The 15200-nt window shown below is 31.9% G+C and overlaps 3 protein-coding genes across 5 annotated transcripts; 1 reads left to right on the top strand and 2 right to left on the bottom strand.

The window, feature by feature from the left end:
• LOC109331034 (transcription factor MYB39-like) lies at window positions 3042–4124 on the top strand. Its single transcript, XM_019565317.1, has 2 exons — window positions 3042–3307; window positions 3401–4124. The coding sequence occupies exons 1-2, from the start codon at window positions 3042–3044 to the stop codon at window positions 4122–4124; spliced, it is 990 nt and encodes a 329-aa protein (XP_019420862.1).
• LOC109331448 lies at window positions 6207–9649 on the bottom strand. Of its 2 annotated transcripts, none has more exons than XM_019565958.1 (7): window positions 9489–9649; window positions 9315–9416; window positions 8543–8657; window positions 8165–8280; window positions 7342–7530; window positions 6668–6810; window positions 6207–6441 (listed from the first exon to the last, which is right to left on the bottom strand). In XM_019565958.1, exons 1-7 carry the CDS (start codon window positions 9611–9613, stop codon window positions 6260–6262), a joined length of 972 nt encoding a protein of 323 aa, XP_019421503.1. In that variant the 5' UTR covers window positions 9614–9649; the 3' UTR covers window positions 6207–6259. The 2 variants fall into 2 exon arrangements, with proteins under 2 accessions (XP_019421503.1, XP_019421504.1); XM_019565959.1 differs by having other exon boundaries at window positions 6342–6441; window positions 6631–6810.
• On the bottom strand, window positions 10340–14186 carry LOC109331447 (WEB family protein At5g16730, chloroplastic-like). 2 transcript variants are annotated; one of them, XM_019565956.1, is made up of 3 exons: window positions 14090–14186; window positions 13079–13433; window positions 10340–12536 (listed from the first exon to the last, which is right to left on the bottom strand). In XM_019565956.1, the coding sequence occupies exons 1-3, from the start codon at window positions 14104–14106 to the stop codon at window positions 10413–10415; spliced, it is 2496 nt and encodes an 831-aa protein (XP_019421501.1). In that variant the 5' UTR covers window positions 14107–14186; the 3' UTR covers window positions 10340–10412. The 2 variants fall into 2 exon arrangements, with proteins under 2 accessions (XP_019421501.1, XP_019421502.1); XM_019565957.1 differs by lacking the exon at window positions 14090–14186 and having other exon boundaries at window positions 10344–12536; window positions 13079–13179; window positions 13214–13247.

Genomic DNA, 15200 nt, shown 5'->3' with positions numbered 1-15200 from the left:
TAAAAAGAAACTTAATTGGAAGATATATTAGTTATAGCTATATTTGTTTGTGGGTTTGTTTTTTCAGAACTCAAAGCACTTCTGCTTATTTTGCTTCCTTTCTCTGTCTGGTTATAAGCATACTGATCATAATTTGGGGAATCCTTCCATGTGGATCTTCCATTTGGTTGCTTATATTTTCAGTTGGTGCTGAGATTTTATTGATGATATTTTCACTAATATGCAACTCTTAATGGGGTATACTCACAGAAGATGATAAAATTTGAAAGTTGACGGTATGTTTCCTTTCTTGAAAAGATCTAATATGCATATATTGAGAGAAATTATTCTACTATTTGACTTTTTTAGTATTTTAGTTGTGTATTTGTCAGTGAAGCGATCTTTTAAAAACTGAATACTTTTATTTTAACGAGTTGAGTAAAAATAGAAAGAAAAGTTCACCGAAGAACACTGTTTAGTTAAAAGTAATAGTACGAAATGGTAATTCTTTGGAGGTTAAGACAATATTGATTAAAATATTTACTAACGATCAATGTCACAGTAAAACGTTCAAACTTGTCGTACATTGTATGCTCAACTAACCTTCTAATATTTGGTAAAAAAAATTATTAAGTGAAACTTTCCTTTTACCAAATCCCTTCATGGTTGAGATGGATTGGACTTTCTGAACCAAAAAATTTAAGACTAATATGTTCAACAACTTGTATCTTAGAACATATACAATTAATAAGTGTTTTTTATTTAACGAAACTAGCTAACATATACAAAGTGTGGAAATGGACATGAATTATATAAAACGGCGAAATTATCTATTCAAAGAAATCAAGTTCAACAAGGTAGATCTTGTTATTGTTTTGGCAAAAATATCTCATCTTACACGAAACCTTTTAGAACAAGGGGCTATGATTGGTTAATTAAAATGAGATACAATATTGTGAAGTCACAAAACCTAAACTAAGTAGCTTGTAAATGTGGATAATGAGATAATGTTAGGTGAAAACCCCTCACACAACTTAATAGACTATTATCCCTTTAACCCCTTCATTGACTATGCTACCTATAATAATAATGTGACCTCTATCATAAAACACTATGCAATGTCTCCACAATATATAGCACATTTTATTTGGGTATTTGGTCGTGGAAATAAAACTTTATCTTTAGTGTTATTTCAACTATCAAATTAATTATATATATCTCTTACTTCTTTACTTTTCTCTCTCTACATGTCTCAAGAAGTATAACAAGAAATCAAAAAACAAGTTTAAATTTATTGTCAACATAACATTATTGTAACCTTAATGCATGACTTATTTATACAATCATTGAAAAACATCTCTTGCCAACAATTAATAACTACCGACCAACAATGCGTTAGTCTAATGGTGTAAGGCTCAACTTGATCTCCAAAGTCAAAATTCGATTCCTAGGAGTGACACTTGTTGGGAGGGATATCTACGAACCCCGAAAGGGATTATTACCCTTGGATGTATGTGATAGATTACTTCCTTCCTTCCATGGTTTATTACTTGTTTCCCATTGTGGTGGATCTTATAATATATATATCTGCTTCACTGGACTGTGGGAATATGATGCATTAAAAAAGAATCCTTTAATTTGTTTGGTAAAAGGAAAATAAAATGTTGTTATGGAAACACTCAAGATTAGTTGGAGATTCCTATATGCAACTTTTTATTATCTTTGAAAAAGACAGTAGTGCCAAAATTTCTGTTACACCCATGAAAGTTTTATATTATTCAGAAAGACTTTGGTAATAATTCAGATGAAGAGTAGATATTTCAACTTGGACTCATTGATAGTGTATGAATTTGGGAATACACTTGTTTAATATAGCAAATTCAAATCAATGCCATCATCACTCTTCTTTAACAATCCACAATGCAAGTCATTAATTTATTTAGTACGGATATATCAAACACTCTCACGTATCGATGTCGGACACAGATATTTAACACACTTCAGTTAGTTGTATGGTTAATTTTGTCAAAAGCAACTCTTAAGTCAATAAGGTGATTAATAACTTCACAACTTTGGACTAATCTTATGAAATAGGTCGTTATAGTCTTCTCTAATTTCTTCTTGTGCGAAGTATGTTTTGAATGTGGTTATTATATATTATGGTTTAAATATAATGAATATAGTAGTGGGATGCAATTACGTAATCATTTTAATTTGTACTAGCCACTACCTAATATGATTGAATATCGAAGGCTGCTACATCTACCATTGCATATTTCATCAAACTTAGAAACTTTTAGTTATTAATTTCTCAATCTCATTCACAATCATTCCAATATGAAGTACGTTAAGTTCTATCCCTCTTTTTCTTTTCATAAATGATACTCATTCCTACTTTAATTATCACTTTCATTTTTTTCATATTTTTTTTATTATATTTTTCTCCATAATATCTATCACTTTAGGAAATTAAGAAGAATTAAATAATTATTTCAAGATGGCTAAATGGCTGCCACTTGGAATCCTACCCTACTAGGTAGTTTAAGTTCGTTGCTGTTGCTGATGTTTTCCCTTGTTTTGTTGGACAAGTGAAGGTGATGCATCATCGGAAAGGGAAGTACATCAAAAAGTAAAAAGTATACGAAAAAACGATGTCATATAACATTTTTATCCATGAAAATATAATGATATAACATTTCTCTCCTTGAAACTAAGTGTAAAATCAATCACTTTTCTCTTCATTAATAGAGAGGAATTTCATTCCATGTGATGGAGATCACTTGTCCCATATAGTGTCCCACTTTATATCCGAAACCTAACCAGAGTGCTCCATTTTGTTATTTTATGTAACGAGACATGCATGATAATAAAGATAGTAGCATAGAACAATGATGTAGAAAAAACATTGTTATATCTAAATATGATTGATCACCATTCACCACCCTATAAATAACAAGTACTACTCGTGTAAATGTTCCAAGTTGAAACATAACACTATTCCTTAATTATCCTCCACTTGATAGCATTTGAAAAGGTTCTCTTTCTTTTCCTTGTTTATGATGATGATGAGAAGAACAACAAACAGTGATGAAAGTGGTTTGAAGAAGGGTCCATGGACACCAGAAGAGGATAAAATATTAGTGGAATACATTGAGAGACATGGACATGGAAGTTGGAGAGCACTTCCAAAGGTTGCAGGGTTGAATAGATGTGGAAAGAGTTGTAGGTTAAGATGGAGTAATTATCTAAGGCCTGATATCAAAAGAGGAAATTTCTCTGATCAAGAACAACACCTTATCATCAATTTACATGCACTTCTTGGCAATAAGTATTCCACTCATTATATCCTATATGCATTATTTCATTTTGTATTAATGTTTTGATTATGGTTTATTTGAATATGGGTTATTTCCGATGTCAGGTGGGCAGCTATATCGAGTCATCTACCAGGAAGAACCGATAATGAAATTAAAAACTTTTGGAACACACATTTAAAGAAAAAACTTATACAAATGGGGTTAGACCCGGTTACTCATCGTCCAAGATCAGATCACCAAAATCTTCTTACCAACTTACAACAAATTCTTGAAGCTGCAAATATTCTCAGTAATTTTACAAACCCTAGTGATAATACTAATAATGCTTTAAGACTACTACACTCAGATGCAACACAAGTAGCTAAACTCCACTTGCTACACAATATTCTTCAAGTCATTGGACCCATTCCAGCTTCTACAAATTTAGAGTCATCACTTCATTATCTTGATGTGTTAGGATTGAACAATCACTCTAACATGCAAAACCTATGCAATCATACTTCAAATGGTTTTTCTTGTGAAAATCAATTACCCAACTTGCATAACATTGAAGCACTTCATCAACACTTGAATGTAGGGAGAAATATTAGTTGCATTTGTGAGTCTAAAAAGTTTGGTGAACAACTTGGTTCCACAAATGTTAATGTTGTTCCAACACAATCATCAAACTCAGTAGTACTACTTCAAAACCTGGTTTCAACCTCACCTGAAGAACCTGGTTGTTCAACAGTAAAACAAGATGAAAATCCAACAAACACTTTTGAAATGTGGAGTGATTTCATGGATGAAGAAGCAAGTGATGTTTATTGGAAAGATTTCATTGAGTAAGTATTCTCATAAGCTGCATGCTATATCCTCTTACAACTTTTTTGTCTCTTGCATGTTTTCAAGGATCTTTTGTCCTGGAAAGAGCCTATGTTCTAAACCAATCATATTTCACCAAATCACGTAAAAATGTTATGTTATATTTATTTTAATTTTCTTTTCTAGTATATGTCAAATTTTCATTGAATTGGGACATAAAAAAGTGGGATAGCTGATCCCCATCCGTTTTCAACTGGGTTTATGCATAAAAATTTCAATTTAGTGCTAATATATACAATTATTTTAATCTTAGTCTTAATATTTTATATTATTATAACAGTGTTTGTTGGAGTTAAAATATAAAAATCAAATTAAAAATGACTATCATATATAATGCGAGACATATACTTATTTTGTCCAGATATATTGTAATTATTTTGAATTTGGTTCATATATTTTAACTCCAACAAATGGTGTAGCATAAGCAATAATGACTAAATTGAAAATAATCATATAGTTGAAATTATTTTAGGGAATAAGTTAAAAAAAACCATAGTTTTCATTTAGTTCTAAAGAATTTGTGAGAATGGTTGTAAGGAAAGGATATAGCATTTTTGTTTATTATTTTAAACATGGCTCATCCATTTAATTTCTTGTTTATTTTCGGTTCATTTGTAGCCAACATTCTAGCCAGCCATGATCGACAATCCCATGCATCAATGAAAGGTCGAGGCATCTCAGATTTATCACACCAGTAATTTGATTTAGAGTTTAATATCTATCATCGTTAATATAAAGTTTTTTACACTGATATCATATTATTCACCGTTCATTTGTATTAAATTTTATTTGAGATGATAATTAACATATGAATGGTGAATAATGTGTTAACAGTGTAAAAATATTTACATTATCGATATATACATATTAAATTCTTGGATTTATCACTCATCTTTTGGATAATCCATTAATTAGGCATAAATATGGGTTGTTTCATATGTATTATTTGAGTTGGTTTTGGATTGAAATATAATACAAGCTGCCATTGTACAAATATATGGACTTATGGAGATTGCAATCAACTTTAGACTATCAATTATTAAAAGCAGATGCATGTTTTTCTTCTTAAACAATCTTTGTCCTCCACTATTATATAAAAGTATTAATATTATATAAGCCTGATTTCTAAATGGTTTGAATTAAACCTTAACGAAAAACAGAGTCAATCAACACCTTAGAAAAAGAGAGTCTGGGAAAATAAATTAATTGAACACAATGGAGACTTTATTTGAATAGTTTAATATATATGTACTAAAAGACTACAAGTTTTGTATATTTGTGTTCATATATTATTATTAACTCTTAACAAATAATGCAAATAAGCTGAAAACGGTATAAGTGATTATATAAAAATTGAACTCTTATTTGAAACTTCAAAAATGAGTGAGTATTATAAAGAGAATAAAGTATTTTCTCATTAAAATATAATTTATCTTCTTCCACCAATAAAAGTATGACATGTATACTATTTTTAAATATATTTCAAAATCTCAAATTCTTAATGAAGACTAAAACCTTTTATTTATTCAATAAAGTTTTCTTTACACTTAAGTTAGCATGATCTTACTTGTATAACTAGTTGACTACTATCTAGCCTCTGATAAAATGTCAAAAGTATTTGTTATATGTTAGGTAAGAGTAAGACAATTCCTATTCATATTTATTGACCAAGAGAGAATAAAAAACAATTCATATATATCTTATTAATTCTTCTATTCATTACTTGCCAGAAATCATTCACAAATAAATCATATCAATCGTTAAATTCTCCTCAAGTCAGAGAAATTTAATTGATTTCAGATTATCAGGTCCTCAAAATCTCAAAATAAACCTTTTTTTAGAATATTTCAGATACATGATACTGTTTTTTTTAAGAGAAATACATTATACTATTACTGTATTACATGATTTGTAAATATATGAAATCCTTTCATTATAATAATATAAAAGAGCCAATAACCTCACCTTAAAAAGATCCTACAAATTTTGAGAGCCCTATTCATTTAAAACTTGTTTTTATCTCTCTCAAATAAGATATATTTCTTATATAGAGTCTGCAAAGAACAGCACTAAACTATAACTCTTTAGTCTGAACAACTTCATGCGCTAAGAGACATAGAGGAGACTGAAGAGAGCTTAAACTTTTTGAGTTTAGAAACATTCTCTAGCTGAAAGCTGATCTCAGTACTTGATCTTACTGTTACTTCTTTCCACTCTAGTGCTGATGCTCCTTCACTTCTATAGTCACGTAAGGTAGATAAAACTTGGAGCCTAGAAGGAGCTGCAATCAAATCAAATCATCTCAACTTAACCCAACAAAGGATAACATGCATGATAGTCTTACTTAAGAAAATTCGAAACGTGTAGCTATTTCAAGTTTTGAATTAGAGAAACCTCGACATTAAGATTTACCGATGAGCAGATATTTCTTATTGATTCATCTATATGTTCGCTTAATGCAGGATATTACTGTTAATTAACACAAGCAATTTGAGTCCAAATGTTACCTAGTCCAAACATGCTTGTCTTTTGGATTATTATACGAGCAACTTTTGATCTTCTAATATGTCTTAATGCCTCAACATCTTCCTCCTTGCCTTTAAATTCCAGAAATTCCCCCAATATATACTTGTTACCTTTCAATTCCAACCTGAAAACAAGAAAATTTTGTTTCATCAGTGAAAAACTATTGAATGATGCCAACAATGATAAATAGTACAGTAATTTGAATTTTGAAAGCATACACATATTATTTGTAACCTCATAAAAAAAAAGAAGGCTTAAATAGCAATGTCACAAAACTAAAATTTAAAAGCAAACTAGATGAGATCACTAATTTAGTCATTTCACAACTATGTCAATTAAAAAATAAAAAAATCAGTAAAATATAAGAGTGAGCTTTGTGGCTCCAAGCACTAAAACTTTATGAGGTTGTGAGCAGGTGTGTTATTATGTAAGGCATGATAAGTTGAACTGATTCTTGACAAAAATCGGGCAAGGACAAATCAAACTTTTAACAAGCCAACCTCAATTAGCTGATAAATGGACTGACAAATTTACTTACTAAAGCAAAAAATATGTCAAGCCACCATCAAAAGAATCCAATTGTAGATTTTTTTTTTACTAAAAGAATAAGAAGCTACAATAGAATTATAAACATTAAGTTCTCAAGGGAACCAACCTATCCCATATTGGAGCCGTGCTAAGGACAAAATCAAGATTTTGATGAATGGATTCTTGCATCTCCTTCTTCCCACCACCAAAGGCACTCTTTACCCAACTAGAAAACATGCTTTTTGGTCCTGGCTTCGGTTGTACCCATTGTTCATGAGTAATAACTTCAGATGGAAAAGAACTTGCAGGAATGACACTAAAAATACAAAGAGATGACTATTAACATCAGCATACATTATAAAAGTCTCGTCAGCTCAGTTGGTCGGGTTGCGGGACATAAAGTGTGAGCAACTAGGTTCAAACCCCGGCAGCTGCACACTTCCCCCTTCCCTGTAAAAATATGCCTATAAAAAACATACAGTGCAAAAGAGATTATCATGTCATTTTTTAACCAAAGTAAAACCAGATAGGCAGCTAGATTTTTTTTCATGTCATAAGTAATGCCAGTCCAGTCATGCAATTGCTGGTAACAATTTCCAGCTCATTTCCAATTTATACACACCTTCAACTAGAAGGTACAGCATATTGAAACAGATGAATAGGAAGAATAACATTAAAACCTAGCATATGAAGCTAAATTTTGGAAATGTGAAAATCTGTATGCAGGGGAAACTACCTTTATTACAATATTTAAAGAACGTTTTTAACAACACAATGCTTAGCACACGTAATAGTAATTTCAGTCTTCTTAAAATCAAGAACATAAAAATTAGTTTATTAGCTAGCTATCCACAAATCAAAAGAGAGAAGAAAATAGCTTGTAAAATATTAGAAGAAATCGGCACTATTTATAGTGAGCAGTGACAAGACAAGAAGATTCAAAATCATACCATAATTTAGGATTTGGAAGTATAACTTTAAAAGATATGTATCCTTCTGGTAGAACAACTCCTCTTTGTTCAAGATATGATTCAAGGATAGAAGCTTGTTTTTTAGCTTCTGCCACCTATATAAAAGTTGAACAACAATTAACAAGAAGAAATTTAGGCAATCAACCCATGTTCCTCCACATACAATGCAGCCCCAATAACAAAATATGAACAAAAACAGACCTAAATCACTATTTGTATTATTCAATAAGCATCTCAAATAAATTCTGATTCATGCCATCTAATGAAACAGCATTCTGGCTATAAGGATGCTATTATTCTATTCTGTATCCATATAAAGTGTTTAAAAAATTAAAGCAAAGAAAAGCAGTTCCTTACGGGATCAGGGTGACGCTCTACTTTACGTATGTCTGGCTTTTCACAAACCCAACTACCATCACCATTAACAGTCAAAATTCCTGAGTAGTTCTTCACCAATATCACCACAAGCTCTCTGCAGGATCATAGGGAAATTTTAAATAAAATGAAAATTAAACATAAGGCAGTGTTTGGTAGACGTGCTATAATTGGACAGGATAGAGCCGATTACATATCTGACGTACTTTATAAATAGAACATAACACAAAACTTAAAAGTGGGATATTTTGGTTCCACTAGAAGGGTGGAACCAAAGAGAATTTGCTTTGCCTATATGCCAAATGCCACCATATTATTTTTATTCGGGACTTAGAATGTGCTTAGTTCGAATTTTTTTTTAGGAATTTAAACAAAACATAGCCTCAGTAACCCAGTGAGCAAGCAAATAGTGAAAGCAATAATAACGAATAAGGCAAAAGTGCAAAAGAAGCAAAGAATTGATCGAGCCAGTGTGCATATTTCCTTGAAAAAGTTGAAATTCCCATCTAAAATGAAACGATATCTGAACTGAGATAATTGAAAAGAGATAAAACATATTCAAACTAAATAAAACAAATCAAATATTAGGATTTAGGATAAATATTAGTATCTACATTCAAATCTAAACAGCTACACAATCTCCCTCCTCTAGTAAAAAAAACTTGACTATAAAAAAATAGTAGGTCAAAATATTGATTTCTCTATTATAATAATAAAAAATTCGAAAGCAAATAAATAAATAAATAATATATACTGTTTTGTAGAAAGAACGATGTGAATGGTTTGTGGGGAGCTAGTATCAGCATCTGGAATTCGAAGACCAACATAGACATTTCCTCCATAAAGCTTTTGAAGCCTACAATGAATAAATTGAAATTAATTGTGCCCTAAATTGAAATTAATTGTGCCCTAAATTGAAAAAAGAAACCTATCAGCGACGGAGAAAAGAGGAGTGGAATGATCAGATCCTTCAACTTGTAAAACGTCGTCGTCGTAGAGAAAACGTTTAAGCAATTTGTAAAATATTAAACCACAAATAACTGCAATCCACATTTTTTCTCTTTTCTCTCTTCTATTTCAAATTTCAAAACAGTGTTGTTCTCTATATATATAATAAGTTCAAGCTTTCTATCTTAAGCGACGTCGTATCCTTCGTCCTTTGCCTTCACCTCTAAGCTAAATCATTTTTTTATAATTTATTTATTTACCTTTAATATTCTCAAATAACAAAAACAACCTTTTACTTAAACAAAGTACATTTTTTAATAGCTTTTTATTATTTATTTCAGTATGTTTGTTGGATAAGTTTATGAAAATAAAACTTTCCATAACATGAGTTGATATTAAACAATTAATAATATGAGGTAAAATTTTATTTGTAATTCTCATCTAAGGGAGAAAAGCAAAATAAAAAGAGATTAAAGAATAAATAACAATTTGATCACATACAATTTTAATGCAATCGTGGAGAAGCACAACCCAAAAGTAATGACCAGAGAAAAATCCTAAACAATATCACCATTGTTCTTAAATAAACAAAAAAGAATAATTGTATCTCCTCATAACAGAAAATAACTTGTCTCATCCAACCACTAGAAATATGACATTCGTACTATTTTGTTACACATGTCAATTATTTTAGTGGCAGGAGGAGATAACTTATTCCCTAAACCAAAATTCATGCAAACAATTTTCAAATTTTTTTTACACTGACGACACATCGTCTACTGTTGATTGGTATTACTTTTGTTTGAGAGTCAGTGATGATTAATAAATCAATGGCAGATGATTTGCTGGCAGTGTAAAAAACCCTTACGCTTTCTGTGTATAATGTTAAAGAACATTGTTTGTTCTATTTGTGGTTACTGCTGCTACTTTTTTTCTTGAAGAGCAAGCTTCCAATCCTGCTAAACAAACGCTTCTTCTTCTTCTTCAATTGTTTCTTTGATGATGAACTCAAAACAATTTCACCAATATTCTCTTTCTCTGTTACAGAAACTCCATCTTCATTCTTTGACTCAACTTCTTCTTTAGATGATAACTCCTTTTTCTCACACATTTTGAATTCAGCTTCTACCTTATCATCTTTTTCAGACTTGTCATCATTCAAGACAACACTTTCTTCCTCTGAGCTTTGTTTCGGTCTCTCTTCCTCTGCTGAAACCGAAAGCTTTGCCTTCGATATTTGATTGCAGTTTTCCGACTTAGTCTGGTTTCTGATTGTAGCTTCTGCAAGCAACTTAGATAACTCCTCCACCTTCTTATTAGATGTTAGTTCCCGAGACCGGAGTTCCTCATTCTCTTGAATAATATTCTGAAACTCGTTTTCTTTATCCAATAAATTCTCCTTCAAATTCATGCACTCGGCCTTTGCTTCTTTAACTGCTTCCTGAAGGTGGATCATCTCGGCGTTAACTTTCTTCAGATTTTCCTTCAGCTGAGATTCTTCCACCATCTTGGCAATAACTTCTTCCTCGGTTACTCTCAGTAAAGAAATCAACCTATTCACTTCTTTCCCAATGGATGAGTTCTTTTCTTCAGTTTGCTTTAAGCAGCTAACTAGATGAAGTTCTCTCTGCTCCCACTTTTCCTTGGAGTTCTCAATAATGTCCTTCGAATTATCAATGTCAGATGTAAGAAGATCAATCTCGTGCCGAGCCTCATCAAGCATGGACTCATATTTTTCATTAGTAGCTTTTAAGACCAACTTTAAATCTTCAATCTGAGCCTTGTAGCTTTCACGTTCAGCATGGTCGGCTAATACCATCTCTTTTGCATCTCTAGCTTCTGTGGATACTTCATGTAATGCAGAAGCTAAGATTTTCATTGCCTTTTTGCTCTTATCTTCCTCATCCCTAGAAGCCTCCAATTCATGGATAAGTTTGTTTTTCTCTTCTAATAGGGTCTGCACGCTTGAAGCTGCAAGCTTTTCATTGCTCAAAGCCCGAGCTTTCTCTTCCTTAACTGTCTCAAGTTCAGATTGGAGAGACTCGGCCTTTTTTGACATTTCAAGACTTTCTTCCTTAGTCACAAGCAGACGGCGCTCTGAATCCTCAAAATCTCGTCTTTGTGTTCCAATTGTCATTTCCAACAATCCCACCTTCTCTTTAAGACTAGAAATTTCAGATTCTGCATCATGCAACAAAGCATTGCTTCCTTTTAGTTGTTTCATTACTGATTCCAAATATGCCGATGCAGATCTCTCCAGTTCATTTGCCTCTTCAACTCTCACTTCTAGTTCCTCAACCTTTTTTTTCCAATCCTGTAGCACGCTATGTGCATGAGATTCAGCCACTTTTGCAGCTTCAAGCTCCACATTAAGCTGTTTAACATAAGCTTCTTTCTCAGTCACTTTTTTCTCAAAACCCTTGGCCTTTTCAAGTTCTTGCTTAAGAGCTTCTATCTCCTTTTGCAGCTCCAATACATACTTCTTTTCACTGGCCTCCGTTTCCAGCTTTGAATCTAGTAAGGCCTTCAACCTCGTCACTTCAGATGAAAGAATCTCTGCTTTCGCTGCATGAATCCCGGAAGCTTTAGTTGCATAATCAGCATGGCTCCGTGCCTTGTTCTTTGCATCACAAGTCATGGCAAGTTCTTGCTTAATCCGCTGAAGCTCCTGAGTGGCGGACAGAAGAGCAGACACATCCAAAGCATGCTGGCTCCTCACACTTTCAAGCTCTTTTTTCCGTTCTTCTTCCTTCTTCTGTGCAGCTTCAATTCGAGCCTGTTCCAACTCAACAGATCGGAACTTCTCAATCTCGATATCCTCCTCGACCCGCTTTTGAGCCATCAGTGCCTCCCCAAGTTTCTCATTTGCTTCATCAGCCACTTTCTGTGCTTCTTTCAACTCATCAGTTGCTTTTGCTTTCTCTTCCTCGGCCTGAATCAGTTGTTCCTTTGCTTTCTTTAGATCTTCTTGAGCAAGACTTAACTGAGTCTGCAATTCTGAACCCTTTGCAGCTCTAGGAAGTTGCTTCTGAAAAATCATGGAACATAATGAGCACATATCAGAGTACTGATAACCAAATAAAAACATGATTAGAGAGATTTTCTTGTTGCAGTTGACTACCAACTACTGACATTTCATAATAGTGGATAAGGTATGAGATACATAATCTAAAAATTAAAATTCCAAGAAAATATGACAAATAACTAGCACTAACTGATTGACTTTTGATCAAACATTTCAGATGTTGAGTTGTTGCACTTTTCAACAGACCGGAGGCATTTAGTATGGTGCACATTTGGGCTTATGAGAACCACATATGAAGGTAAATTTATAAAAATAGCTTCTGATATTCCTAAAAGCCCTTTTTAGCTTATTTAGATGAGCTTAACAGTGAAGCTTATGAAAATATATTCTTTTTAGCTTATTTAAAAATAAAAAAACCTTACTGAATAAGTGTTTAATGATGTTTTTACTCCAACATGATCCGGTTGCTGCAACATAGAAATAAAGTAAAAAGTAATTCAATCTCAAAGCAAGAGAGAACACAGTGCATTTACTGTGTAACTTACATCAGGTAGGGCGGACATTGGTCTTGGTGATTTCCTCTCAACAGGTAACTTTGAAGTCGAAGACCATGGTGATCTTTCTGCGGCCTTTGAATTTGAAGACACTGGTGATGCTGTGGGATTTGAATTCGAAGACACTGGTGATGCGGTGGGCTTTGAATTTAAAGACCGTGGTGATTTTTCCACAGAAAGGCGCAAATTCTGCAAAGGTGACGATGACTCCGATTCTGATTTGGACACTCCTTTGGTGAGTTTGCTAACTCTTGGAGTCGCTGGTGACGCTTTGTTAGGGGTAGCTGGTGGTGTCTTGTTAGGGGTAGCTGGTGGTGTCTTGTTCGAAGTTTCAGATAAACTGGATCTATCAAATTCAAAATATCAATACCACATCAATGGTGCATTAAACGAAATATAAAACGTGTAAAACTTCAAATCGACTCGGACCGAATTTAATTTTACTAATGTCAGAAACCAGATTGTTACCAAATTGGATTATGCCAATTTTCAAGGACCAATTTGATGATTAACTCAGTACAAAAGACAATACACTAAAAAAATAACAAAATGCCATAATTTGTATTCAACTAGATACATGAATCTAAACCAAAAGAAAGTAACTTTTATGCCAAACTCAGCATGTAGAAGCATTGCCAAACCAAATTCATCAAACAATAAATATCCACCAAGAGAAATATAAAAGTGGATAGTAATGGTGATGTAATTGTAAAAGCACAAGCTAAAGCAAGAGCAGAAAATATCAAAGCTAACAAAATGAGGTGAAACCCAACTTCAAATTTTACATAGAAACCAGACAGAAAACAAAAAAGCACCGAAATTTAAATAGATAAAGTAAAGGGTATTAAACATAAATATTAATGTTTGATAATTCAGGTAAAATGCTTCCATAACAAGCAGAAAAATCTAAAACTAATTACCCAGAAAAGAGAAAGTGATGCAATGCAAAGAAGAAGTTGAAGAAAACGAAAATCAAATCTTAAAACAACAAACTTGACTCACCTAGATTTTGAAGCCATTGTAATGGTGAAGGAATAATAATGGCGGTGAGAAGAGGTTTCCTTTGTCAGTTGCAGAATTGAGAATGTTGAAGTTGCAACATTGTAAACAAATAAAAGAAGAAACTGAACATGAAAATAGTTATTATTTTTTTAGTTTAGTTGGAAATTATAAGAATGATAATATAGAAGGTAAAAAGAAAATAAAAAGCTGTTGAAAACAGAGAAATTTAGAGAGCAGAAAAACAAAGGAGTACTAAATTTGAGTATGTTTTTTTCTGTCTCCAGAGTAGTTACAACAAAACAAAACTAAACTGTTTTTAAATTTTCCTCTCTCTTCTTCATGTCACTAACTATTACTGTTTCTATCTCCAACGAATCTTCTCTATTTCTCTTATCAGGTGCAAGAGTTTAAGAGTTTAATGGATAAAAGTAACCTTGGAATTTGGTTTATCAAAGAAAATGAGAAGAAAGAGGATAGAAGAAATGAAAGTTGAAAGAAAGAAATGTAATAAAAAATGAAATGATTTTTTAGTTATTTGGTTTGAAAAGAAAATGAGTGGAATTGAAAATACAGAATATATGAAATCATATATATATATATATATATATATATATATTTTTAATTAATCGATTTGATATATTAAATTTATTTTTCCTAGTGATTATGTTTTTTTGGTATTTTTAAAGTTAAAGAATTAATATGTTTTTTTGGTACTAATGGTTATAAGTAACCAATCATTTTGAGGTGAGTGACTATTTTTCCTTATAATTGTTCATAAGAATTAAACTTTTAATATTTTAATTATTTTAAAGATTTAGCGAGACTTATGCTAGCTGGTAATTATTATGTAAACATAGTAAATTTATTTTTTAATAAAATTAATTTATTTTTAAGTAATAACATTTGGAAAATGAAGCTTAATTTGTACAGAAAGTAGTCTAGAATACCTACAAAAAGAACATATCTTTAAAACTGAGATTTTTTTCTATAATGAAGAAAAAAGTTTTACTTAAGCCTCATACACTTTTTTCATTTTTATTCTATTTTTTTCCCCTTAACCAAATGAGGAAAAGTTTCATGATCTTCTCATTTTCTCTCTCCACTTTTCTTT

This window comes from Lupinus angustifolius, chromosome LG17 (assembly GCF_001865875.1).
Source record: "Lupinus angustifolius cultivar Tanjil chromosome LG17, LupAngTanjil_v1.0, whole genome shotgun sequence".
Classification (NCBI taxonomy): domain Eukaryota; kingdom Viridiplantae; phylum Streptophyta; class Magnoliopsida; order Fabales; family Fabaceae; genus Lupinus; species Lupinus angustifolius.
Note: the sequence above shows the minus strand (reverse complement) of the source record. Positions and strands in the feature narration are given on the sequence as shown.

What these genes read in the sequence shown, in the direction of transcription:
- LOC109331034 (XM_019565317.1), top strand. Translation starts at nt 3,042, where the DNA reads ATGATGAGAAGAACAACAAACAGTGATGAAAGTGGTTTGAAGAAGGGT. An exon ending in CATGCACTTCTTGGCAATAA is followed by an intron (nt 3,308 to 3,400) that starts GTATTCCACTCA and finishes TTCCGATGTCAG; the next exon opens with GTGGGCAGCTATATCGAGTC.
- LOC109331447 (XM_019565956.1), bottom strand. An exon ending in CAATGTCCGCCCTACCTGAT is followed by an intron (nt 12,537 to 13,078) that starts GTAAGTTACACA and finishes ATGATTTTTCAG; the next exon opens with AAGCAACTTCCTAGAGCTGC.
- LOC109331448 (XM_019565958.1), bottom strand. Translation starts at nt 9,613, where the DNA reads ATGTGGATTGCAGTTATTTGTGGTTTAATATTTTACAAATTGCTTAAA. An exon ending in ACGGCTCCAATATGGGATAG is followed by an intron (nt 6,811 to 7,341) that starts GTTGGTTCCCTT and finishes TCTTGTTTTCAG; the next exon opens with GTTGGAATTGAAAGGTAACA. An exon ending in GACAAGCATGTTTGGACTAG is followed by an intron (nt 6,442 to 6,667) that starts GTAACATTTGGA and finishes ATTTGATTGCAG; the next exon opens with CTCCTTCTAGGCTCCAAGTT.